The 27,872-nt window shown below is 46.1% G+C and overlaps 1 protein-coding gene across 2 annotated transcripts; it reads left to right on the top strand.

Annotated features, from left to right (window-relative positions):
• The first annotated feature begins 1,026 nt into the window (after window positions 1-1,026).
• On the top strand, window positions 1,027-27,872 carry si:ch211-204c21.1 (disabled homolog 2). Of its 2 annotated transcripts, none has more exons than XM_035378906.1 (15): window positions 1,027-1,348; window positions 13,331-13,558; window positions 17,986-18,125; window positions 18,638-18,736; window positions 18,874-19,005; window positions 19,283-19,366; window positions 20,063-20,086; window positions 20,183-20,233; window positions 20,876-20,938; window positions 22,131-22,757; window positions 23,579-23,732; window positions 23,863-24,486; window positions 25,007-25,125; window positions 25,717-25,822; window positions 25,998-27,872. In XM_035378906.1, exons 2-14 carry the CDS (start codon window positions 13,474-13,476, stop codon window positions 25,786-25,788), a joined length of 2,274 nt encoding a protein of 757 aa, XP_035234797.1. In that variant the 5' UTR covers window positions 1,027-1,348; window positions 13,331-13,473; the 3' UTR covers window positions 25,789-25,822; window positions 25,998-27,872. The 2 variants fall into 2 exon arrangements, with proteins under 2 accessions (XP_035234797.1, XP_035234798.1); XM_035378907.1 differs by having other exon boundaries at window positions 1,028-1,348; window positions 25,720-25,822.

Raw genomic sequence — 27,872 nt, 5'->3', positions numbered from 1 at the left:
GGTCTACAATGGGCTTTACAATATATCTCTGATGTCAATGTAGCAGCCTAAACTTGCAACACTCTCGCATGAAATCATTATTGTGTGTGTGTGTGTGTGTGTCTGCGTGTGATTGTGTGCGTACATGTGTTTATGTGTGTGTATGCATGTGTAAGTGTGTGTGTGGGCATGTGTGTGCGGACTGGACTGTCTGGTGTTAAGCAGCCATGTCTCACCCCATTGAGCACTGCAGCACACACAGCTGTTTGCCCCTAGGTCATCATCGGCAAAAGCTTTATGGGAAGGTCACATGACTTGCACCATGACCAGAGACTCAGAACAGCAAAATACTGCTCAGTGACACTGAGAGCAGCTGACACCCCTTTATCATTGCATCTCACCTCAACAGTGCCCCCCAAGCTGTGGGAACGATGTCAGCTCCCACAAACAGGAGGATCTCTGAGATTAAACACTCCTAACGAAGAAATGCGTGATTGGGTGTAAACGCCATCTTGGGAAACTAAGGCAATAGGACGTGAGCAACGTTACTCCTCAATCACAGGACAGTAGACATCCTGCCATTATACCATCATTATTAAAGCACTATATCAATTCATATCCACTGCACAGTGACAGATTAATGTAATTATTTAACTCTGGAATGAAATCAGAATCAATCAGAGTCCATCTTGAATCATTGTTTCCTCCTTATTTTGTGAGAACTCTTAAAAATGAATGTTAAGAGGATTTTAGGGGCAATGCTGCTCAAGCAGTAAATAGTTTTGTTAACCAAAGAGCAAGTTAAAGAAAAACGTTCATTGAAACCTATGAAAAATTGAGTGAAGTAGTACAAAGGTGTGATGCATAAGGCAGCAATAGATAAACAGAAGTAAGTTGATTAATTAAATGTCATTACAGGACTTATTTCCAAGTTAATAATATTTCTCTGTTCATACTGGAAGGAGAAAGGGGGGGAAGAGGGGGGGTAGCCACCATAACTTTCCACGTCACCGCCCACATGTTTGACGTTTCTTGGTAGTTCAGAAAAAGGGGTGGCCAGCTGGGATCATAAGCAAGGTATCTGAGGCATTGGTCCGTCTCTGGCGCATAGGGAGTTAAACTTCTGACCCAGCGGTTCCTCGGCCCAGACAGACAGCGGGATCATCGCAGTGCATTCCTGCGCAGTTATTAACTGCCAATATCTGATTAGAACCAGAGCTAGCAGAGGTGTAACGTTACAGTTCTTACATTGACATAAGGACGGGAAACGGAGAAAGTCGACTGGACCCTGCAGTGTCATCTTGTTTGTCGGCCGAGTAAATCTCCAATAACATGTCGAGTCCGAGGAAAGCAAGCTAGCTGGATGTGGGTACGTGTAAAATCAAAGCGATTGCATTTCTGAGATTGCAGGAGATTGCCGGTGATGAGGGCATGTGGTTAACTTCAGCCGTCAAATATGTTTCTTGCCTATGTTTTTTAGTGAGGTTGGATTCAAACGGCAACTGTTAGCGAGGAAAAATGCGATGCAACCAATTAAAGCTAACTGATCATACGTTTTTTTAATTAACCCTAGTTGCTGGATCAATCGACCTGGCTTTTATATTAGTGGATTAAAGCAAAACATAAACTGCCATCAGAATGTATAGGCTACGAACCGTCGCATAGATATTATTTCAAAAGACTACACATAAAATGAGCCCGTAACGTTGATTGTTTGCGGCGATTTGGAATTGCATAGACTAGGCAAACTACTTTACGTCTAACGCTACACAATGTAGCAAGTATATTGCGTGCATAGGTCTGGTTGATTATGGTGCGAGTGAACGGGCGCAAAATAAGCGATCTAGGTTGTTAATCCTTGCTGCCTAGGTAGCCTAGTATTGCTTGCTAGCTAGTCTAAATCTGTCTTGGTTTTGATAGCTATTCTGTGCGAGATGATCATTTTAATCCTTTGGTTTTATACATTGTTTAATACGGAATTGTTAGATGATACAGTATCGAATTGAATACCATGTTAATTAGCAAGGCATTGATGGGTGAAAAGAAGAAAATCTTGGGAACAGAATGTCGGGTTCATACTACCCAAGCGTATCCAACTCTTGGCGTGGGCAGATGTATTGCACAGCTACCTATAAAGTATGCAGATTTTGCCCCGTGTATTTTCTGTTGTCCGAATTTCTCAGAGATTCACAATAACCGTTATTTCGAATGGACCGTGGACTACGTGTTTTGAACTGGAATTGAATGAAAATATTGTCTGTTTTCGCAAATTTGCATCGTACGGCAATGACGCTGTATTGATGGTTTCCAATCTTGTAGCGGCACACGTTCTCTTGTGTCATTCAAGCACGATCCTGGCGTTTTAGTCTTGATCCACCTTTTAAAGGAAATATGACACTTGCACTTGTAAAAGTAGCGTGTTTGCTACTAACGTTTATTCTCGTCCATCAAAATGAATATCATTCAACCTTAAATGAATGCGGAATACGAAACATTGAATTTGTACCCTATGTTACACAATGTTTTACGTTCATTTTTTCGTTACATGTAATAAGTCTGTGCTTAAAAACAATTTTAGTCCTTTTGCGGCTTGTGAGATGCAAGTGTTTACTAAATGGAAGGGATTCGTGCTTGCTAGGTTTTGTGACGTGGTGTGCAGTGTCATGTTTCACACTAAAACGTGATTCAGACTGTCTATGTTCAGACCATGAAACGCCAGCATAAATGACTGGACTCCCTAAGTAAATTGTGCGGTGTTCTTTCTCAGAATATCAACGATATTTCAGCCATCGGAGTTGGGCTACGCGCCAACAGGCGAATTGTTTGTGATTTTAAGTTTACAAACAGGATGGCTATTGAATCTGGAGTTTTAGCCTATTTTTAAAAAGCTTGTCGGATGTTTTCATCAATGAAGAATGTTGTTGAAACCGCACACATGCTTGACTTAGTGTACATTTTCTTTTCGTTTGTGTTAACGGTACAGTGAATCATTATTTCTCACGTTATTTTTCATGTCCGGCGTTCCACCAATCGCATAACGGGCAACTGGGATTCAGGTCAGGCGCCATGTCATGCACTCCAGATTCTGGTACTGAACTGTTTTCTTGGCCTGCCTCGTTGATTAATGGTAGCCTACATATGCTACTGTAGTGTTTATTTACATTAGAGACATAAGACTTCAAAAGACTACGACAGTAGCTTACTTTTATATTTTAATTAGTATCCCAAAAGAAAGGATCCACGAATATAAATACAGGGGTTGTGATACCCCGATGAACACGCCCCTTTTTCTAAAATTACATTCTCTTCTCCACTCTTGTGTGTGGCGGAAAACAGGTTGTTCACTGCTGTTCATCCATTTGTCTGACTGGATTTACTAAAAAAGATATTTCTGGCTGCTTAGTGTGCTAAATCTTGCACGTTCCTTAATGCAGACCTCATAAAAGCAAGGCTCTAAGCAATTGTCAGTGCTGATCTGTATAGGCCTACTACTTGGATCTCTTAAGTTGTTACATACATTTCGGGCATTTATCTGATGCAGATCAATTTCGGTGCAGATCACTGTGGTTGTTCATTTCGTGCTTTTTTAAGGGAGGCAACAGTTGGTCTATCACAGGCCAGCCATATGTATCCCTTTTGTGTCAGTGCAACACAAAGGTAGATGTGCAGAATATACTCAAATTACCCTTTTTGTATCCCTGGGCCCCCCTACCTCCCACCGCTCTCTGTTTCTTTCTCGCTTTTTTATGAAACCTATGTACACTCAAGACCCATTAAAATGGGTGGATGAAAGTAAAGTTGGTTATCTATTTAAGTTGGTTAACTCATAAACCCTCTCTACTGAAAGCTACCAGGAATGTGCCGTTTTACTAGCGTTTTCAAACAGCCACTGACTGGATCCCACGACAGGGCAATGTGGCGGAGGTTTTGTATCAAATTCAAGCTACAAAGCCTCTAGAACATGGTAGGTGACTGTGGGTTGGTTTATCTCTGCCTTGAATACACTTGGTTCTGAAAAAGTTTGTTTGGGGCTGATGTGGCCCAGCTCTGTGCTGAAGAGAGTCATTTGTTTTCCAGGGGCATAATACGTGCGCTTTTATTGCATCCAGATGTTGCTGCTCCCCACCACGTCCCCCATTCTTTTTCTCCACTCTTTTTGGCTCCCCGAATCAGTCCCCTCTTCCCTACCTGGTTTGCATTGTTCTTTAGATGGTGGTGGAAGCCTGTGAAGTCAATAAGAATATCAACAATTCATTATGCTCACTCTCCTTTTTGTCATTCTCAATTCCAGCCTCTGTCGTCTTTGCGACGTTCAAGGACAAGGTCAATTTGTCACACTTTGATTTGTCGAACCATACTTAGGCCTGTGCAGAAGAGACTTGTGGCTCGAGTCTGGGTGTTGTATCGAACGGAATTTCACTGCGGTCACCACGCTGGGAGTTAATGACCTTTGAACCGCACGTATGTTTGTGCCTCTCACTCCCCACCACAAAGAAGAATGTGAAATCTGGAGAAGCACTTACAGGCTCTCCGTCACGACTGGGGCAGAACACAAACCAGGTCAGAGCCAGATGTGGAACCATTTGTTACCATCCTTTTGCTCCATAAAGAAGGTCAACCTCTGAACTCCATTTTCTCAAAGAAAGGTGCAGACTATAAACTGGCAGCCTGGCGTAATTTGTAGAGCATTAATTCCTTGTGGAGGTGACCTCTTTGGCATTTATAAGATCTCCTTATGTGAGGTCACCTGACGCCTGACTCCAAGTGGGAGGAGCTTGGAGGATTAAACTCACAGATGCCCCAATGAACTATGCCAAAGCTGTGGAGAATATGTGAAACAGGAAGTGGTGGCTGCAGGCCTAACGTGGTATTGGATACCATGACCCCTGTGAAGGTCAGTGTCTGATTAACAACGACCAACCTTTTGTCTTCCCATGGCTTTGACCCTTCAAAGCCAGGCAATGCTTCACTAAAGTACGTAGGCCAATGGTCTGGGTTGAACAGTGCACAGAGGTAGTATTTTGTTTAAGAAAATGGCAGGGGCTAAGATATAACCTCTAATAAATTTGTCGCTAGTAATAATATTTCTGTCATAGGCTAGTTATTTCTGGGTAATTTTTCAGAATGTTGCAGTGAAAGTTTATTGGCATGATTAGAGAGAGGTACCTGGCTTCTACAATTAGTTGCGCTCTTTCTTGTTCCATATTTTATGGACATAGTGGCTCCACAGCAAGCGTTAGAGAGGCTTGACAAGATAAGAAGAACTGGTTTCGCTTTTCTAGGTTTTCAAAAACACTATTTGTAGCACTATTTAGAAAGACGCACGATGGCAAACAAATTTCAGTTGATTCGGTTTGTGATCTGTATTTGCATTCTATATTGTATAACCGCTCCAGATTCACAGATGATGTAGTTGTGGTATGAAAATGTAATGTTTCTCACCCAGTCGAATATGAAAATTTGATCATTCCTCCAATGCATACCCTTTTGTATCGTGAATATTTTAAATGCCAAAATGACATTTGAAAAAGAAAGGATATCACCCAAACTTCAGTTATAAATCGTCAAGGAAATAGCTTAAGTCTGCAGGCAATGGCATACATTGTCCTGAATGTACAAGGCTTTTCAGTTTCTTTCACATTGGGTCAGAGCCCTTCCATCTGTAAAAGGATGGTTATGTGTGTAGGCTATGTTTTAAGGGCAACCAGATCAGGGAGTCAACTGACATCTTTGTTTTAAATGAAACGAACCGAAGGCTGCCTCCTCTTCCATCCGGTACAAATGGGATCCATAAGCTGGTGTTTGGTATGTGTAGTATTGCAAAGCAAAGAGAAAACCTCCTTTGTGGAGACGACTGAAGTGTCAACAGAGAATTAAAGACAGTCTTCAGTGGGAAGCTTGATAGACAGGACAAAGGAAGACTAAAGTGTTTTTGAATGGTTGAGTGCAGTTGCCTTTCCCTTTTAAAAATGTACTGCACAACATGCTTAAAGAAAAGAAAAAAAAACTTTATGGAAGGTTGTCTAGCGGGCCTCTTCTATGAATCCCCACATTGAAACTAGCAATTTGAGAGCTTTTATGACAGCAATTGCACTTTTGTAAGACCACACATGGAAAAATGATATGTTATAGGCCTAAATTTTTTTCCCTGCAATTTGAGACCCCTTCAACTTTATTTGACAGCTTCATGCAGAATGGAGTACCTGATTATTTCCTCTTAGGTGGGGAATGATAAAGTTAATGTGTAAAAAAAGTTAGAAACAATAGGCCTATGCTGTAATTATGTTGAATGCCTTCTTGCTCCTTGACTATTGTCATGGCGACCAAAAATGTTTACTTTTATGGGACAAAAGGTGCTGAAAGCAAAGTTGTAGCTGTTTGAAAATGACTTTAAAGGCTTAATTTAACACCACTTTGTGGTTTTAACTTGTTTTTAAATGGATGTTTGAATACTACTGTCCACACAAATGCCAGTCCAAGTACAGTGTACAAAGACTCTTGTGATAGGCTATGTATTGTAGTAGGCTATTACCTGTGGATTCAAGGTGGATTTGTTTCTCAACAGCTTTAGCTCTCAAGTGAGAAATTCAAATATGGAAACTGTCTTTCTTTCAAATAGCCTATAACTTATAGAACTTGTGGCTGTTTGAAAGCAAAGAGTTTTTATGTTCATTAGACTTAGCAATATTGTTAAAACCTAACCCAGCATAACAGCTGATTTTACCTGAATCAATGAGCCATTGTATACATTTGAACAACATTTCTTAGTTTGGATATACACTGTTCACATTGAAGAATAAATAAAGTGTTATGTTATGCACAGTGGGACTAGAAAAGTGGTTGAAAATTGAATGTTATTTTTCTTTCTGACACAGCCTTTCCTTTTATACCACACTGTAGCATACATTTGAGGTCTCAGTGTACAATTTGTCATGTTAACCAGGTCGATAAAATAATCATTTGGAGGCATTAGAAGTTTGCTGCTTTGTGGAGCTCCTAATTGAGCTCTCGTGTTAGGGCTGGACGTTTGGGGAACTGTTAAATAGTTCATTCTGGTGTCAGATCTCTCCCCACTGAGTATTTGCCAGTGATTTCTTTTCTGTATGGTAAATCACTGCTTTGCTTTAAAGCAATGAGCTGAAGTGCAGACTTTAATTAGGGAAGAACTGCAGTGTAATAAGCAACCAAGAAACCAGCAGTGAATTATTGCAACAACAAAAAAAAGGAATAACCTTAAATTGCTCACTGTTGTGCTCTCCCATTGTGTGAACATTGGATTGATATTGCTTGTCTGTGACAATTTGTCTGGTGGAGAGATGGTTTTTTGAATATTTGACCTTATTTCCCCCCCCCTGCCCCCACCCCCACCCCCCACACCCTCCAAAAAGGGAGTACATTCCTTTCCGTTGATGAGTCCTTGCTGTTGTGTCCGTTGTTTGGAAAGCGCCGGAAAGTAATTCCAGCTCCTGACAGCAAAGGCATGCATAGCCTTTCCAGCACCTGTCTCCGTGGCGCACAGGCGTCATGGAAACGGCGCCAGGGGGAGTGAGGATGCCATTTGAAAGCTGTGCTCTTTCTCATTCGCTCCCTGAGCATATGCACCGCAGTGTCCTCCTCCTGCCCGGTGTCGTAGTGACTCAGTTTCCCAGAGGACAGCGGGCTTTAGCTTGCGAGGCCTTAGTGGCTTGCAGTGCTGGAATGCCTGATCGCAGAATTGCGGTGTCCCAGTCATCGTATATTACTGTCGCCGGTATTGCTGTGGCTTCGTGCTCTGGACTTGGCATCCCCCTGGATTAAAAGTATAAAAGTGGCAGCACGGAGTCCCCGCGGTGCCAGTCGGCTCTCTGACATCACCGGCCCCTCGCGCCCCCTCGCGTGACGCATCGACGTCAGGTACGTACGGCACAGAGGACCCTTTGTGGAGAGAAGCTTTACTGAAGTTAATGCTAAGGTGGCGAGCGCCGGTCTCTCCTCTGCTACTGATCTCCTCTGGCACGGGCCTAGGTAATCCCCCCTTGGCCCCCCCCCCCCCCCCCCTTCCCCGGTTGAGGTTCTGGCTTGGAGCCTGGAGCCTGGACAGGGGAAAGTGGAGTTATGCTGTGTCTTTTGGGCTTGCTCCTTAGGCCTGGTGCTCGCCCCCTTTTCAAGTGGATATTTACTCTTAATTCATCCCTGTGGCGGAGGGGCCAGGCCTTCACTGGGGGTGTGGGGTGTTCAGGGTCCAGGGCACAAGAAGGATGCTGTGTACACACCCCCCCCCCCCACCACCCCAGCCCCTGCTGTTCTCTCCCGAACATGGACCGAGATGTCCTGTGCTCGTTTCACACTGTGACAGCGGGGTGATGGAGTGAATAAGAAAAAGAAAGAGATTGGGAGGGAAAGACATTGAGAGGACCAAGAAGGGAGAGAAAGGTTGAGAGGGGGAGAGAGAGAGAATGTGTGTGAAGGAGGGAGAGATTGAGAGGGGAAGAGAGAGAGAGAGATGAAAAAAAGGTCTTGTCAGGATACCAGTGGAGAATAAATATTTATGTTGTTCTTGTGAGGAACTTTGGCAGAAGCCACTTTAGAAGTTGTCTGAATGGGGCTTAAATCCTCCATCCACCCGAGTCTGTCTCCTGATAGACGTTCTCCAGGGACTTTCTTTAGCAGAGAAAGAAGGGCACCCTACAGGAATTGGGACGAATGGGGATTTGAGTTGAGAAGTGGTGCCATTAATCCGTCGGAACTGTGTCAGGAGTTGTTGTCCCCATTTCCCAGTAATGCTTGTTCAGCACCCCCCCAGGCTGGCATAGCTACCCTGTCAGCGTCATCCCGACTAAAGGTTGACAAACACTGATAGCAATCACGCAAGCATCTGTACAGCTGTGACCCGTCCGAATCTGGAGGGAGTCCAGTTCTCACCGTCTCCGCGGAGGCCAAAATGTCCGCTGTACTGTTCCATTTGGCCGCGGTTCGGCTCGGCACGTGAGACGTTGCGCAACCCGAGTTCAGGCCGTGTTTCCGAAGGCCATCGGAAGCAATAGCGAGAGATAAAGGCTGCCCTCGTGTCGCGTCGCCGTGAAACCGTCCTGCCGCTTTTTTTGTTTCCGCACCGTCCTCCACACAGGCCTAGCACCGTGTAGTTTTACGGGGATACGACAGCTAGCTTTATCTGTACCGCCGCTTCCGATAGCCTTCGGAAACATTCCTGGAACTGGAGTTACATAATCACTTAACCTACATGCGAGTGAAAACAACGTAGAGGTACGGACATTTCACTTCCAGGGCAAAGGTGAAATCTAGATCCTCTCTGACACAGATGGGTCACAATCGTGCTGATTCAACATTAGCTAAAAATAGTATAAAAATAGAAAGTTATTTATTTAATGCCTATTTTATGTTTTTTCACTACTTCTCTCCTTGTTGAATTAACCTGACAAGGACCTGAGCTACCACAGGAACTCGGTGTTACTCGATTGTCTGGTCCAGTGCCATGGAACCAAAGCTATAGTTACATGTTTTGCTTCAAGCTGAAGGTATCTCACCAGGAACACTTTTGCAATTTCAGTGTTTGTTTAACCTTCTTGTCTGCTGCCTCGTATTCAGCTAAAGTTAAAATGTTCAGGGAGGTGTGCTGGCAGAAATTGGATTTCTTGCTCAATGTTTATTTTGCTCGCTCGTTCAGGTCTGTTTTGGATTCTGTGCATCAGTAGTTCTGATGCAATCACTGTGGGAAAAAGATTTGAATGACGTGAGAAGTCACACAAATCGATTAACTGTGTAATTCCACCTTTTCCCGCCTCAACCTTCGCTCTGTTCTCGTTTAAGTAACAGTAGAACAGAGCATCACAGAGCCACTCCAGGTGGGACTGCTGCCTTTATTCTTGCTACTACCAATAATCATTATTATAATAATGGCCTGCGTTTATACGATGTTTTTCATACATCTCTGGCACTGAATAGAGAGCAGCTTACCTGGAACGCCAGCTTTGCTTAGCAGCCGCCTGGGTGATGCGCAGCAGCTGTTGAATCAGATCAAGTGGAGAGGGAAGCAGTCACTTAATCAGTTCTACTGGGGGAGGCCAGCGCGGCTCTGAGCTAAAAACAAGAAGAGGTGTCAATCTGCGTATAGTGTTCCGCACGCGGCCTCGTTTCCTTCAGACGGACCGCCAGCAGGCGGTTCCCACACGTCCGCGAAATGCTTTTGTCGCGTCCGAGCCTCGACCAAAATACTCCCGTCGGTGCTACGCCCTTCCTCTTTCTCTGTGTTTATTTTGCCGAATGAGATGGCATGGCAGTGGGAATGACTCACCCTGTGCTTAAATGTGCCCAGGCTAAATTCACAACCTGCCAGCTAATTGTCCCTGGATTTAGGCTAACTGGCTGAAAGTGGTTCCCTCCCTCTCCACCTTAACTGATGTGTGGTGGGCATTCTGGTGCAAAATGGCTGCCGTGCGTATCCCAGGTGGGTGCTACACATTGGTGGTGGTGGTGTGTACCCCCACATCACTGTACAGCACTTTGAGCGTCTGGGAAAGTGATATAAATGTCGTGTTTCTTTCATTCATTCATTCATTGAGCATCTGTCTGCCTGCACACCCCCTACCATTAGCTCCTACTCCTCTCTACCCACTTTGTTTTATCTGTTCTCCAGCTGAAAAGGTCAGAAAACCAGACCTCCGGTCAACAATCGGCTATCTCAAAGGTCATCTCGGACTCCCTATCATTTTATGCATACGCCCAATTGGAGCTTGACGTTTGTTTCCGGCTTTTGGGGAAGAAGGAAGTGCACGTGTCTGGAAACGAAAACCCGGGGAAGGAGTGAAGCTCAATGTAACGGCAGCGGGTGGACAAATGAAATGAGACAAAATCCACAATGAAAATATTTTCTAGAAACGGACAGAAGGCAGCCTGAGCTGTAGTGCTGGGCGAGCCAGTGTTCACCACGGAACTTCTGCGCCGTTACATTACAGGCATTTCGCAGACGCTTTTATCCAGAGGGACTTACACAACTTTTTACATAGCAAGTCGTGCGCCACAAGGTATATCTTACTTAGTCTTTGTCAGATAGCTTCAGGAAGTCCGGTACCAGGCAGTAATGGAGTGCAAGGCATGTGTACAGTCTCTTTGTGTCCAGCTGCTTTCACTGGGTTTTTCTTTGTCGTGGTACAACCCCTGGTGGCTTTTGAAGGGGTCTGGAAAGGCCTGTCACAGCTTTCGGTTCCGTGCCCACCTCCACGCTGGCGTCCCGGCTGGTATGCAGCGGGTTTTTTTCCCCCTGTGTGCGCCCCCTCTCTCTCCTTTTGAAAGAGAGGCGCTCGTTTCAGTAGTCTCACATCTGACGGAGCTCCTATGCTGGCCTGGTACCACCAGAATACACAGAGACGTGTGTGTGTATGCGTGCGCATGCGTGAGTGTACTGCATTCGTTCACTACAAACGGATGGTGGGTCTGCTTTTAACAGTCGGGAGTGAACAGCCGTGTAGAGTCCTTGGGCAGCACTGTTGCCTTGTGGATGGGGTTAATAAGAATGGCTTTCAGTGCATTGTGAAGAACTGAGTGATGTATTGCGAACGTGAAATAAAAGAAACTCATACTTCTCCGGCTTTAAGTGTTTTGTCTACCTGTTTTTTGTTTTTGTTTTTTCTTTTCACGTTCAATTTTTTTTCCAAGTCAGCCTTTGACATTGTTTTGCCGTTCTCATTTGATGCGATTCCACAAGCATTCAAAGTGCAGTTTGTAACCCGTAAATGTTGTTTATCACTCCGGTGATTGATATTGTTCAACTCAAGGTTGTGTTTAGAGTAATTCAAGTTCTCTGGGCATGCGACCAAAGTCCTTAAATTTCTCTTGCCTTCAGTTTATTGTTGCCGTTTGCTTACAATTTTTCACATAAAATAGTCACTGCGGATGCTTATAGACTCCCTCGTGAGAGTGAGGGAAACCTGATTCTTTGGCTTATTGTTTTTGTGTGGTTTTTCAGTTGTGTATATAAGCATTCGACACACATAATGGCAGTTATTTAAACAGATTTTTTGCCTGAACGTGTACTTTGAAAGCGTTTTCTTTTGGAAATATCTTATACATGGCAAAAGCATGCTGAAATGAGCACTACATAAACAAGATATGAAATGTAGCCTGTAAGTTTACCCTCACCAACCCTGTGTGGCCTTGTTTTGAAATGCAGAGCCTTGTGTATGATTAAAGTCTTTAGTCTAATTCCCTTTAAATTATCATTTGGGACTGAATAATTTCCCGACTCGGAGAGAACAGATCTTTGAGGCCCGAAGACCGAATGTTCCCAAATTAAATGAGTCATTTCAGTTTTTTTTTATTTCTGCTGGCATTCTGTGCTTGTGACAAACTGAGTTTGAATTCCTCGTTTGGTAAAGAACATGGCTGGCAGCTCTGTTCGTGTGACTCGGCGGTCCGCTGATTGCAGAGCACCTGGGGCCTCGTTTGTACGGTGCGTACGCAAAAAAATATGCGTACACCGCGTTCCCCGCGGATGTGTCCTGTTGTTTTTCTTTTTTTGGGGGCGGGGGGGGGCTGGGAAACCTGAGAAAAGAAGCAGGCCGAGCATTAGCATGGAGACATGCGCAAAAAGGGTTTCCCGTTCCCGAGCAGGAAAGCAGAGAAGCCTGCTGGTGGCGTGGAAAGCGCTAGCCTTTATGAATCCCAGATGCAAGCGAGACTGCGGCTTCCTGGAAGGGGCTGGGCAGCCGGTGTAGAGGGGAGGTGGGGGGGGATGTGGGGGGAACGGGTCCTTCTGGAGGAGGAGGGGGTGTTGCTGTGTGTCCTCCTCCTCCTCCTCCTCTCCCTACTCCAGCCAATCAAAGTGTCTCTGGTGGCTTCACTTAAAATCAAATGCAGAACATTCCTCAAGCCTTTACCCCGGAGTATTAAAAAGCCACCGGTCCTTAAGACTTGCCGAAAAAGAGAACGGCTGCAACTTCTAATAGGTGTGTCAAACAAAAACATTCCTGTTGTAAGTAGTGGATTAAGGTATTGGGGGGAAAAGGCAGTTGCCTGGCTGTTAAGATGTACTTTGTCCTGTCCTGTAACAGTTGGCATTTCCTCTGCATAGAATGTGACCGGAATCTGTGTGTAGGTCAGCAACACTCATCTGTTCGATTTTTTTTGTTGTTGTCATGCTATAGCTAGTAGGAGCTAGGACATGAGGGCAAAATACATGTTGACATAGAAGCTTGAGTTGTGGAAGTGGTTTGAACAATAAGCTGATACTTTATAAAGCTGATACGTGACTCTATTTCATCTGTCTTTCTTTCCCCCCCCCTTTCTCCCCTCCTTTCGCTTCATCTCTTCCCCCCTCCTCCTCATCCCCTGCGTTTCCCCTGCCTCCCTCTCGCAGGCGCTGTTGAGTGCGTGCGGCTGCTGAGACCGTGAGTTTCGGAGAACCCACCGTCCCCCCCCACCCCACCCCCCCGGACCAGCTCTGCTCCTGCGCCCCCCTTTCTTCCTGCTGCTCCCGCGAGGCTGGTCCCCCCTCCCGCCATGTCAACAGAGGCGGAGTCCAACGTAAACAACCAGGCCGACCAGCCCCCTGTCAAGACCCCCTCCAAGAAAGAGAAAAAGAAAGGTATGCGTTCTTGGCTTCGGGGGGCCCGTCTCAGGGCGGTGCTGAGCTCCACTGTGCCCACTCAGCGTATGCGCTCGCCTGGCACACGGTGATTTCGGCTTTCTGGGAACATTTTTGGCACTTATTTTTAACCGACGTCTGCCAGTGATCTGCAGAGGGTGGGCCAGATATGTGCTGAGCATTAGTCATCTTTGGTTGTAAATATTTGCTGATTCCCCCATCTCCCCCCTCCCTTTTTTATATATTTTTTTTTTTTGACAGAGGCTAAAAGTTCATGATGTACATTACTGCAGAGTGTATTGTGTTGAAATGTCAAATTACATTTATAGACAGCATTAGCAATATTCGTAATAGAAATAGAGGAGCGTGATCACTGCTGAAGATACAGCTTGTTCCTGTTCTTCTCTCCTGTCGACAAAAGACTTAACTCTGTCCCAGTGATGATCCGCTTGCATCCGTTTGGCGTTGTGCAATGTTAAGCTCAGAGTACATTGTGGACTGAGCGTTTTGAAGATATCTGAGGAAATGAAAGTTTCATCCGAAGCGAGTCTGATGTTGCACCAGCCCAAATCGGTTCCGCTCGCCACAGATTCAACACAGTGCACATCCTTTGTTTGTGACAGTTTCAGGTACTTTTAAGGGATTTCATCACAGTGCTACTTGATGTATCGGTTACGAATCTTTGCATTTGCCTGCACAGGCCTCCTCTATGTAATGGAATAGCAGGTCGAAACGCTGCAGTCCTGGAACCTAAATAGAACGTGACTGCTGGCTTGTGTGTATAGAAGCACCCCCTAGTTCCAGCTGCACTGTGTTACTGGGTGAGATGTGGATCCTGTACTTCATGAAGGAATTCCGCTTGATGTATGTGTGAGAGGGTCACTCGGTGGAAGGCGCTGCTGGATTTCTCCTTATTTTACGCTGCCAGACATCCTCAAAGTAGGTCACTCCGTCGAGCGGAATGCCAAGGGCTCCCGGTCGCATTCCGGTGCCTCTTGGCTAATATTTCTCCGGATTTGTTATGTGAAGGCAAACTCGCACGTATCAGTATTGAGCCGCGCGGCTTTCTAAGCGTTTCCAGGCGAGGAAGGGTTTTACTGAGGCCCTGTTCGGCCTCAATAAAACCCTCTGTCAGCTCCCACCAGCTGGGTCCGAGAGAGGATTTGTTTTCGGCTTGTCTCCCGCCAGCACCGAAGCCGCTTTTTTAGAGATGGAGGCCTGGATTCGGTCGACATTCCGCGTTAACTTTGACTCGGGAACAAACGCGAGCGTTACCGTGTTCTTTTCCCTTAACGGGCAAAGTTTTGCGCGATTACTAAACGCGTCGAACCGCGCGAGCGAAGGGAAGAGCGTAGCGCTCGCGCTGCTAGTCGGCGCTAGGGGTAGATGTTGATTGAATCCAGGCCTGGGTCACGGGAGACTTAGAGGGGGCCCCCGTCTCTGAGCCAACCCTCGGAACCCTAGCGCCTCTGGGGCCAGCGTAGCCCAGGACCGCTACAATAGGACGGAGAAGATAAACTCAGCGGGTGGCGGCTTGCATGGAGAATCGGAGTGACCCTGCGGTTTGAAATATGCAACTTAATATCGGTTGATCGCCATTGTCTGAAAGTAAAATTCCTCCCTCAGCTGGTTTCAGACAACTTGAGAACTTCTGCAGAGTATTTACACAGTGAATATTGGCACATATTAATCTTGTCCATTTTTATTACTGTTGTATACAATGGTAATTCCAGTGTCTTTTTACATGGTACTGTTAGGACAATATGACAATACTATGTAATAATATGTTTATATATTATTATTTTTAAGCCAATATTATATTTCATATGGTTTGAAGTTTGCATTGAATGGTTTAATATTACTCATGTTATATGTATGCTGCACATCTGCTCTTTCTGGATTACTGACTCATACCAAGTACCCCCCCCCAGCCCCCCCCCCCCCCCCACCCGAAGCTTTGCCACAGCTCTTCATAGCCCACCCACTTTCGACATTTTATTGCCCAAATTCATTGGTGTTGATAGTGGGGGGGAAGTGGTCACTGGCTTGTGTTGCCACACACCTCATTTCAGTCCCAGCCCAAGAAACCTCACTTCTCAAAAGAGTGTCTGTTCTGTGCCTGAAGGAAAGGACTGTGAAGCAGGTCTGGGATGGATTGTCTTATGATGTCACACAGTTTGCCTGTCTGTTTTGTGTTCCTATGTCATTGTCCAATTTTGAAACGGTCCTATATTGTAACCAATGGATAAATTCAATATAAAACTGGGATCTGTATCATTGCAAACCTCAGGATTAATTTGAGTTAAGTTAAGTAGCTTGCTGCTCTGGTTTCTCCTAGATGTATTTCTATGAGAAATATTTAGCATTGTTTAATTTATTATTGCTGAAGGTGATCACTTGGAAGGTGATTACTTGAGGAGAACCCAGCATGTTCTGGGTGAAAGCTGAACGGTGTGGAGTTTTTCGGGGGGGGGGGGGGGGGGCGGCGGCGGCGGCGGCGGAGGGCGATGGTGGGAGTGGGGCACGCTCACAGGGGAGACCTCCAGACTGGCGCGGGCCCGCATGCTGAGAATAGTCAATGGCGTACCCGGCCCTGAGCCTGCAGGGCTGGGCCCAGCCGGAGCCCCCCGCCGTCGCCGCCTGCGTCCCGCCCCCTCGATTTCACCCGAGCTGAGGGGTTCAGGGGGCTGTCCTGGACCAGGGCGTCTTGCCACTGCTCGGCCACCCCCGCTGACAGAGAGAGAGAGAGAGAGAGAGGGATGGAACAAGACATTCGCTGCTAAAAAGACCAAAACCGTCAACCAGCGAGAGGTCATTGTTGCTCGAAATAATTGTTGGGTAAAATGTTAATTACTCCCACACTGACAAAACAACTTCTGTCCAAAAGCTTTAATTCTCCAGCCAGAAATAATGTTTTTTTTCCCCCTCATTATCTTTGGCTGTGTGCACTTTGCATGTATATCATGCTAGTTTGTTTGTTTATTTAATTTGGATTTTAAAAAGATAGAGAGAAAGAGAGATGGTGAGATGGGCGAGAGAAGAAAAGAACCAAGTGAGAGAGTGTGAAAGGAAACGGGAGAGAAAAAATAGAGAGCGTGGAGAAAAAAAGGAGAGTAGAAGAAAAGAGAGAAACTGCCCGGAGGCCTTGGAGCTCTACAGACATGATGGTTTTTGAACAGAATTTAAAAGCGGCGCTTTTACGCGTCTGTATCTAACGCGCTGCGACATCGATTTTCCTGCCAGTTTAAATGATTGACGCGAGCTGACAGCTGTGGAGCGTGCTCGTGTCGGGCTAATCCGAGAGAGCTTCAGAAGCAGCGGTGCGTTCGAGTACATCTGCTATCCCGAGAGCGCCGCCAGAGAGAGGATGTGGTATTTGGCCAAAGCGCTTTCCCTTCAAAGAAGCAGCCTGAGAATATTGCAGCTAAAAATACGCACGGTTACACATTCTGTATTAGAAGTGTACTGATTTGTGGAAATTTGCGACTGGGGGTTGCAGGTTTGATTCCCAAATCAGGGAACTATCTTTGTTCTATTGAAAAAAAGTGTGCTTCCCTGATTTGGTTTTGTAAATGTCCAGCCGTATAAATTGATTTTTTGTGAATGCAAGCAGTGCAAGCTGCCCTGCACAAGAGTGTTATGCCAGCGACGTGATGTATTTACATGGAAAAATTCATTTAGGTGAAAGAGTAATTGCTTTGGATTCTGAATTAGCATAAACAGCCTGGGCGGATCGCGGCAACGCGGTGCTCGGATGCAGAGGCGGGACGGCTGTTGCGTCGGCGGACTTTTCTGCCGCCCGCTCTCAACGCGGCCGACGTTTCCGCGCGCGAGGCTCGCGTTTAACGAGGGCTGGCTTCCGCGCCGGTGCCCGTGGGCGCGTGAGCGATTGTGGACAGGTGCGGTGGTGGGCCTTGATCCGGCGGTTCCTGCCAGGAGTCGAGCTGCGCTAAACAATCCCTGCGAGGGTGTTATTAAGAAGATTTGAAAGATTGCGACTTTGGAATGGCGGGATGTTTCATTCCGCTGCAGGTAAGCCCTTGTAAGGGTAGACATTATCGGAATGACACAGAGGGAACACGCTGTTAAGGGTCACCGTTGCACCGGGGGCCACCTAGGGCGATGCACGCAGTTATTTTCAACAGACCAATTTACCTGTCAGTCGGCATTCACGGGCGAGTATAATTTTTGAGGCGGGAAGAGGTTTTTATTGCTGCTCGACTTGGCGCGGATGGTGGGGGGGCTTTTAAATGTTGGATTTAATGCCAGCAGGAAAGCTTAGCAACCAAAAAACAGGTTGGATAAGTTCAACGTAGGCGCAAGTGGAAGATTTACGAACCACTAACTGCCATACTTTTTTTTTATTCCACCCCCCGTTGCCCAGGCTGTTTGATTGCTAAGTGTTAATGTCTTCCTCTGTGCGGCAGGGCCAGAGAAGACCGACGAATACCTGCTGGCCAGGTTCAAAGGCGATGGCGTGCGATACAAGGCCAAGATCATCGGCGTGGACAACGTGCCCGCCGCCCGAGGCGACAAAATGAGCCAGGACTCCATGATGATGCTGAAGGTACGCGATTAAAATCGCCGTAAACCGCGCCCCCCACTTTTATGTGATTAGCAATCGCTCGACAGCGCTTTCTGAATGATGAGAGCAGCTGTAGTGCACCGATTTGCTTGTTGAGAGGCACGAACGGTGGTTCCAAATCAGAGAGAACAAAATTATATCAATTAATCGGTCAAATTGGGGTATAATTGTTCTAATTGCTTGCCTCTCTTACTTAGTGGAGCAGTTTTAATTTCTTAAAATTCTATGCAGTTGTTAACAAGTGAGTCATGTTTCAGAACAAAGTCTTTAGCATATATTTATCAGTGTGCATGGTCTTTCTAAAATGTGTTTTTTTATTTTTTTATTTTTTTATTTTTTTTATTGTAATATATAATGCGATCAAGTCAGCATGAACCAAACTCCCTAAGGAATATTTCCAGAACCTTGTTGAATCCATGCTGCTAAGAATTCAGTCTGTTCTGGAGGCAAAAGGGAGTCGGTACTAGATGGTTGTTGTGTTTTGTCGCACGCAGGGTATGGCTGCAGCTAATCGATCCCAGGGAAAGCACAAACAGAGGATATGGGTCAACATATCTCTGTCCGGGATCAGAATTATCGATGAGAAAACGGGGGTGAGTGCATCCGCCCTGTTTGTTTGGAGAGTAGGAAACTGCAGTTGCTCACACTTGGACTCTGAACCTGAGCTTCTGTTTTTTTCCCCCCCCATGAGCCCGGGTATAAATGATTGACTCTCTGCTCTGCTCCCCAGGTAATAGAACACGAGCACGCCGTGAACAAGATCTCCTTCATCGCACGCGACGTGACGGACAACCGAGCGTTCGGCTACGTGTGCGGCGCCGAGGGCCAGCACCAGTTCTTCGCCATCAAGACGGCCCAACAGGTACGCACTACGAACGCGGTGCTGACGTCGTAGGCCCCGCCCCTCTCTGAGTCACAGACACGGGTGGTCTGAGGAGGAGAAACCAAATTCGATTTGCCGGTGGTAGTCTGAAGTGAGTCACACGCGTTTTCGTGAAGAGCTCTTTTCCTGACCCGATTAGTGTAAGTTGCCATGTGTGTTATCAGCCACAGTGTGTGCAGATAGCGGTATTTCCTGTAGGTGACAGGAAATCAGTACTCCGCGGGGGTCTAACAGGCCCTGTTCGTTTGTGTTCCAGGCAGAGCCTCTGGTTATTGACCTGAAGGATCTCTTCCAGTTAATTTTCAATCTGAAGAAAAAGGAAACCGAAGGCACAAAGAAGGTAAATGATTTTGGAATATTTGGTCTATGTAAGGTCCTGGTCTGAGGGCGTCCTCTGTGGGGGACAAATCATTGAAGCTTTTTCATTCTTTTTTTTTTCCTGACAATATCTGAGAATAGTCATAGGACTGCTATTCCCAGAAAATAATTTCAGTGCTTTATATTTCAAAAATATACTTTAATGGCTTTCTGTGTCTAGAGGAAACCATTGTTCAACCTTGGGGTGTGCAGTTCTGTTTTGTGTTGTAAATGAAATGGTGTTTGGGTGTCCTGGTAATTTTCAGATCTGCTATGTATTTACTCTGTCTCTGGCCTTAAGCCCCATGGATTACGGTCCTGCAAACTTGCATTTACCACCCATTCACTGTCAGCCATTAATCACAGAGACAACCGTCAATGGGAGCATGTAAATATTCCCACCAAAATGCGAGTCTGTTTGAGCGCTTTGGGAAATATTTACTGCCCCTACATGCGTCGGCCATGACCTTTGTATCTTTAGGCAGCTGTTCCCATTCACAAAAAAAAAAAGGTTTTCGTTTAAATTATCGTTGTACAATGCATATTTATGTCATTGACTGTCATATTACCTGACAATTATTTCACACGTTCTTCTCAATTCAGATATGTATTCATCATTTTAAGAAATCATCAGTCGTCATGTATGTATACTGAATGCAACATGCTTTTGTTTTTCTAGGATGAAACTAATAAGGTGGTAGAGGTAAGTGCTAAAATCATAAGTTTTTTTGTGGTTTGTTGTCACAATTGGTTTATTTTATTCAGGAGCGTCTCTCTCTCTCTTCACTTGAATTTTCAGAATGGCGGTGATTCCTCACAGACTATCGAAGGCCCAGTGGATAAATTAAAAGTAAGTATTGTCTGAATGATCTCATATATGTAAATATTTATGTGTACACACAGTGATCACACACACAAAATAGAAGTCCACACTGTCCACATCGATACTAGCAAGGTCTACCAACTGTATTCGTACGTAGCTCTGGGCAAAACTCCCATAATGGAGTAGTGGTGTGTTTGTATAAGATTGACTCCAGTTTTTGGCATCCACTTTGGTGCATCCAGTTGGCTGGTCAGCCATTACGTACCAGTTAGGCCATCTGGCCGGCATTCTGCAGGGGAAGCGTTAAAGTTTACAGGCAGGAAGTTCCTGAAACGGCCCCCATACCGACTGCAACAACTCCATATGAACCAGACAACTGCATTCGTTCCCCCTCAGGGATTCTTTTAAAAAGTTGGATTCCAGGATAAAACACACTCTTGTGTTTTTTTTTTCGGTCGTCCTCGCGATTCACAGCCCGTTGCATGTCTGTATTGTTCCGCTCCTGGAGACGGTTGCTAAGCAGACTTCTCTTCCCATTTTTTTTCTCTCTCCCCCACTCCGGAACGCCAAGATCCGTGATGGGAGTTCAACTAAGGCCACGCCACGGTGTAGCATTCTCCCCTAAACGTGTCCTCTCCTCTCTCTCTCCCTCCGTGCTTTTTCTGACAGGGTGTGGAGCAGCTGGACCTGTTTGGAGACATGTCAACACCGCCTGACTTGCACTCTCCCTCAGTAAGTTATACTTCCCAACCAGAAAGGCCTGGACATAGAGACACTGTGGACTCCATCGGACTTTAGGGCTAAACATTTACCACAGGCAGACAGCTCAGGATGATAGTAATAGATTTTAAGTGAAAAGAGAATTGATTACTAACGAAAGTGATGTTATCAGCATAGCTTGGCCAGAAGGTGCTTCACAGAACAAATCTGAATGCGAAATGAGAGGTTTGTTTTTGAGTTCTTTGGTTTTCTCAGTATGAAAGTACGTCTCAGTGTAGCTTAGCAACCTTGAAACCATAACAAGGTATTTACATTCGCAAGGAGCATAAATTTACTTTCAGCATGATTTATGGTCAAAAGAGAACAAAGCCAGAAAGTTTGTTGCTTCTGGGAAGACATGACTTGATACTGCAGATGAACTGTATGATTGGGGGGGTAGCCTGTAGGCTACAACAAACCAACCATGTGAGGACTAGAGAATGATTGGCACCAAGGCGCACCAGTCATTTTGCAGTAATGTTCTTTCAGCCGACAGCCTACAGTCTCTCAGCCATTGTAAAGTCAGAGGCCCTGATGACCTTATGCTATGACGTGAGGGGAATGTGGTCAGTGACTTGAGCTGGCTAGGGCTTAATGGTATAAACATGTGGTCAAACCTCCTGAATATAGAGTTTATGATGGACTACAGAGGTTTCCAGCACTGAACCAGGGTTCTTTTTTTCTAACACAAAAGCATATTACATGCATGCCTGGAAAATGAAAAATGAAAAGTGTTGATGTGTGTTTTTTTATGCTCTGCGGGTTTTTGATGTGTTTTGCTCTTTTTCCAATTAATTTCTCGTGACCGTGAGAAATCGCGCTCAGGTAACTATTTCCCAAAAGTATTTTTTGAGCGCTCGCACTTGCAAAATGTGATTTGCCATCAAAGCAGGCTTCCATCGTGTGCAAACCGCTCAGCGGGGGTCTGACTCCAGATATCATGCGAATCATCACGGCCGGCAAATGTGTTCAGTGATCTGCATGTCCCTGTTAGTCTGGTTTATTCATGAACTGCCCATTTCCTCATGGCATGCGTGTGATTCCTCATGCTTAACGGTGTGTTTATAGAGATTGCTACTTTCACTAAACTTAACCTATTCTCTCTCTCTCTCTCTCTCTTCCTCTCTCTCTCTCTCTCTCTTCCCTTCTTACTCTGGCCGGCCAGGAAACTAAAGACATTCTACTGCTGGATCTGTCCACGGAGATCGACAACAACCAGAACTGTGTAAAAGGAAACCCCTTCTCCACTTCCTCTTCCTCTGTCTCCCGCCCCAGGCCACTGCCCAGTGCCTCGCCTGAAAACCCCTTCTCCTCCCAGCTCAGCTTCTTTCCCACCCCCATCCCAGACCCCTTCAGCGACGACCCCTTTGCCAAAAACACCCAGCCGGCCCCGGAGGGCCCCGCCAAATCCTACGGCTCGGCCGAGCCTAACGGCCGCCCCCTGAACGGCGACTCCGACTACTTCGCCCAGCAGTTCGACCAGATATCCAACCGGACCGCCATGCAGGCGCTGACCAACGGCCACTGGCCGTCGAACGGCGGGGTGGCGGGGGCGGAGACGGCCGCCTGGGCGCGGAACGGAATCCCCGCGAAGGAGCGGAACGGCTCGCATCACGGGCCCGCCCACAACCCCTTCGCGGAAGGTTCCGGCAAGAGCCGGCCTCTGCAGAACGGCGTGAAGCAGGAGCCGGCGGGGAAGCCGGGGCTGCCCGCGCCCCCCGCCAAGGATTCGGTGGTCATCAGCCCTCCCCCGCTCAACACGAAGGCCGGACGGGGACGAAGGAGTGTGAAGGTAGAGACGAGAGCGCAGCCTCTTCCTCTCGCGTGTCCGCTGCTTCTGTGTGTGGTCCCAAACCAGCGGTGGGCAAACCCTGGCCTGTCGATTGTGGTATGAATCCTCCATGACAGGCCGCGAGCACTAATACACGTGTGTACACGCCCCTACTGGTGCAATGGAGAGGTTATTAAAAATAGGCGAACTGTGAAGTTCAGTTAATGTTATTCATTCCATTATTGGACACTACTGAAAATGAAAACAGATTTTCCGGTCAGGGGTTGCCCACCATTTTTCTGGTCTTTCATAAATGTTGTAAGTAGTATAATTTGTGCATGAAAAGGTTTGTTAGAAGCTTGCTGATTGGTTCTCTTCTCTTTGCTTGTGTTACTGGCATATGCCAATCTAATCTTATTTGTTGCGCATTTCTGTGATCTGTATAACCTCTGTCTGCTCGCCGTGCTCTTTGTTAACATGTTTTATCTCTGATTTCATTGCATCAGTGGTTTGTTCAAGGTAAGTGCTGACAGTGGCGTTGACCTTCTGATGACCTTCTAATCTGTCTGCCAGAAAAAAAAATATTAAAATATTTTTGTTTGAGAGTAGGTATTGCTCAGCGCATATGCATTTGTAAAGAATACCATTTCAGCTGCCCTTTTGGGGAAATATATGATTTCCATTGATTTTTATTCTTTTTTTTCATTAGCCATTCATAACCCTTCCTGTAGAATGAATCTTCTGGTGTATTCACTACAGATGAATAGGCTTCAGATGAAAGGCCTGTTTTGAGGCAGATTGCATTGACTTTTATTAACCTTTTTTCTTCGTGTTCTCTTCAGTCCCCTACCAACGATCTCCTGGGAACAGACCTGTTCGCTTCTCCCAGCCAGGCTGAGTCTCCCTCCCCACCTCTGCAGGACCCTTCCCCTCTCAAACAAATGGATCTCTTCAGCAACGGCCTAGCCAACAGCGCCGCCCCCCTGGCAACTTTTGGTAAGGCGTGACGGCTTATCTGAAAACAGCGGCTTGTTTTGACGTACAGATCGTTGCCCTTTCATTGAATTCCAGCAGTGTGGTTTTGCATGTACATCCATGCTCATTTTTACCGTTCTGTGTCCTCCAGGAGCCTTACCATTGGCTGCTCCTGCTGTCACAGCGACCGTCTCCTGGATACAGCCAGCCCCCTCCGTGTTCTCTTCCTCGGCTGCTTTTCCGCAGGTCATGGGGTCGGCCTCCCCGCCCACGGTGTTCGGCACCCCACCCGTCCCCGCCTGGGGCCAACCCTCGCCCACGTTCGGGGCCGCCCCCGTCCCTCCGCTCCCGTCCTGGGGCCAGGCACCCTCTCCGGCACCCCCCGCGGTCTGGCCCCCGGCCCCGCCCGCTCCCAAGGCCAACCCCTTCCAGACCAGCGTGTTCCCGGCCACGCCCGCGACGGGACCGCCCAGCCCCCCTCCCCAGCCTCCGCCCCGACCCGCGCCCCAGAAGGAGCCCCCCCGGGTGGACAGCAACGCTTTCACCGACCTGGACCCCCTGGGCGAGCGGGAGCCGAAGGCCCGGGAGGACATGTTCAAGGATTTTCGGATGGCCCGGCCGCCGGCCGTCCCGGCGCGGAAGGGCGAGCAGCCGGCCGGACTTGCCGTAAACGGGGGGTTCGCCGAGTACTTCTCCAGCAAAGTTGGGCTGTCCCAGCAGGACACAGCAGAGCAAAATGGCTATGACATCACTCACATATCGCCCAAGATCAATGGTATTACTTTTAGTGTACTTTTTGACTTTTTTTTCCCTCTCTTTCACAATAACCCAATTAGTTTTTTCCTTCCTTTTCTGGCTACACTTAACTGAACTAATATACATGTACAATTTAGAAAGAATCGCTGTTGGCTAACGCTAGCTGTCTCCGGACTGATTTGCCCAATATTTCAGGTTGCAGGGACATTAGCGTTAGAATTATGAGAGTCTGTGTCTGATCAGTCCCAGGACCCAGGAGAAGTCAGACTTCTGCCTTCTGTCTCCAGTCTTACAGCAGGTCCTTATGCGCAGGCTACCCTGTCATATTCTATATTAATATAAAACAACTGGAGGAGATGTTTGAATATGAAATAGTAGATGCCTATGCCTAGGGGATACAGGAAAGGCACTAATAAGTTGTAAGGCTTGGTAATGATATTTTAGTACTGTTTACCTGATGAAGATAAAGCATTGTGGGTAATGGAGTTTTTTTTTTTTTTTTTTTTAAATCTCTTATGGGGCTGTTATTTTCTCTCCAGATCTGCTGAAATCTGTGCCCCATCAGCCGGCCCCCACCACTGTGACCCCACCCCCAGCCAAAGCTCGCTATGACAACCCTTTTGGTGCTGGTCTCTTTGCTGCCTCCTTTCCTGCGATGGTACGTACATGCCTCCCTACACTTTGAAGAAGAGGTTTTTTTGGAATGTTTTTTCCCAGTATTCCAAGTCAGTGTTCTAGAACTCCATCACTTTCAATTACCAGTAGTGATTGTTACATCAGCATTAGAACGTTCAGTTAAGAACATTCTGATCCCATATTTGTGATATTATACTTTAAATGGTTTAATTAAAGCCATTGTACTCTGTCATTTTGACTGCCTCCTTTAACACCAGACCAGACGATGCAAAATGGCAGTATTGTGTAGCCTGTGAGTCCCTATAGGGTATATCTTGTATATTGGCCACAGCGTCACCCAGGGAGGGACGATTTCAGCTGCTGGGGTCTTTTACAGCAGGTCAGGTGGTGGAGTGCAGAAAAGCAACAGCCTGCTGACTTCTGGCCATATTTTAGAGGATATCTTGCCATTCCAATATGGGCAATAATGAGAAAATAAGACTAACAAAATGCTTGTACAATCACCAGTTTATATTTTTCAACGTTAGGCTCTTTGCGATTACCGCAGTCTCTGTAATATAAGGGCCCTATATAGCTGTGTGTGTAAGCGGGGTTTCTCTGCTCTGTTGTGCAACAGAGTGCTCCGGCCATCCAGCCTGTTGGGTCAGGCCCCTTCGGAGCACCGCCTGGCAACCCCTTTGCCTGACCCGCCCCAAGCGGCCAGCGCCGTCAGCATACATGTGAGTGCGTGTGGGACATGTACCGCCTAAGCTTTGAAGAAAATTATCCCTGTTCCAACATGTCTTCTGTACTACCCTCTATCTACCTCCCATAGGACTGCAATAATTGTCTGTTTATTTTCTTGGCAAAATGTTAAAAAAAAAAAAATTAAATTTTGTTTCTCCCCCTCTCCAGGAAGGCCATGCTGTTGCCAAGAGTTCATCCACAGAGCACTTCCTGTTTCCTGGGCACTTCTTGGTTTCCCACCTCCGGGCGCTTTAGCCTGTTCCCGATCTTCCTGATATTCCGTCCTCGGGTCGACCGCCGCATCTGACCCGCCATCGCCCTGATCCTCGCCCCCTTCAGTCGCGAACGCCAGCGAATAAGCCTCCGCTTCCAATATCTGGGAAGTGCGTCCGTCCCTTTTCAGCAGTCGCGCTGAGCCCATTTAAATAAATAAATAAATACATAAATATAATTCTATGTAAATATGATTGTGGAGATTGAAGAACAACAAAGCCATCTGTTCTGGAAGGCAATGCACACTGCAGTATTAAAGAAGCAGACCCATTCGGAAGTGGATGTACATTCCCGGATGGGACGGGTTGGGGGGGGTGCTAATGATATTAAAAAGAAGAAAAAAAATAAAAAGTTGGCGTGTGCTGTGTGTGGTTTGCCCAATACTCATGTTACAATCCTTCTTGTGCATCGGCCTCTTGGTTTCGCCACACAGACCCTGCAGTTTACCAGAGACAAATGTACTCTGCAGAATGTTTTCTTCCTCCCCCCCATCACAGCACTGACAGCCTTGTTCTGCCTGGATGTCCTCACTTCCTGAATGTAACATAACTAATGACAGCGTACGCCCATCTGGTGCTCTCTTGGAGCCTTTACACTGCTGTAAGGAGAACCAGGTTCCTGTCTCTCTGTGAGCAAGGGCAGGTTTTGAATTTTTTTTCTTCATCATTTCAGTGGTTCACAGCGCCATCTTCTGGAACATACAGGATTTTGTGAAATTGTGTCCCATGGAAAAAATTATGGGAAGGAGGGGGGTAACCAATCGACATTTTAAAGCAAATGGGGGGGGGGGGGATATACACTGTTCTTCACCAAATTGTACTGCAGTTTTATTTTCAATAACGAAAGGGGATTTTGGAGCACAGCAAATGCCTCAAAGCGAGGAGTATACAGCTGTTATACAGGCTCTGTCCTGCATCCTGATAATGACCGTCAGCCCCCTTTCCCCCAATGAAAAGAATAATTACTCATTCATTTTTTCCTACTTTCCATACTTATAATGCCAAACATTTTATTAAATGTTCACACAGATGTAGACATGCAGTCCTTGTAGTCTGCGATTTAAGAAACACTCATTATGCATTAGAGGTGGCATGATTGCCTGTGGTGGAATGATTTTTGTTTTTTAAATACTGTTTAATAGTGGCATTTACATGCTGACCTGTCAGGTCATCCCAATACCTTGCTTAGCTGTAGAAATGAAATGTAATATTTAGGACAGTTGACTGGACATCCACGCCATTGACACAATGTTTAAATCATTTTCTCTCATCTGAGAGAATCTTTTTTTTTCTTAGCTCATGCTTAACTCCGACACAAGAGAAAAGATATACATTTTTGTTAAATCTCAATATCTATCGCTTATCCCCTAGTTTGTTGATTGAACATGAAATCAGTAATATGTTGACGTACAGCATGGCGTTAATGAGACATTTCTATATGTCAGAGTCCAGCCTGTATTTAGGACAGTTAAAGATCACACACAATCTCTCATACTGGAAATTGAAGTAAACGTCGTATTTGTCGAAACTTTGCGTGGATGTGTGTGCCTGTTTATGTGTATATATTATATAAATCCTGTTATGCACTTCACCTTTATCTTGGATGTTGTGTAACTAAAGTGAATTTATTATTTAGTCATTGCAATAAACTGGAAATTTAGCTCCTTAGGCTCTAAATATTTCATATAACTTTGTAACAACTCTTTGTATTCAAAAAAATGTAAGACATTCAGATATGCCTTATAATAAAGCAGTAACTGTCTAATGGTGA

The sequence above is a fragment of the Anguilla anguilla genome, chromosome 10, assembly GCF_013347855.1.
Source record: "Anguilla anguilla isolate fAngAng1 chromosome 10, fAngAng1.pri, whole genome shotgun sequence".
Taxonomy (NCBI): domain Eukaryota; kingdom Metazoa; phylum Chordata; class Actinopteri; order Anguilliformes; family Anguillidae; genus Anguilla; species Anguilla anguilla.
The sequence above is the reverse complement of the archived record's forward strand: the minus strand, read 5'-3'. Positions and strand labels throughout refer to the sequence as shown.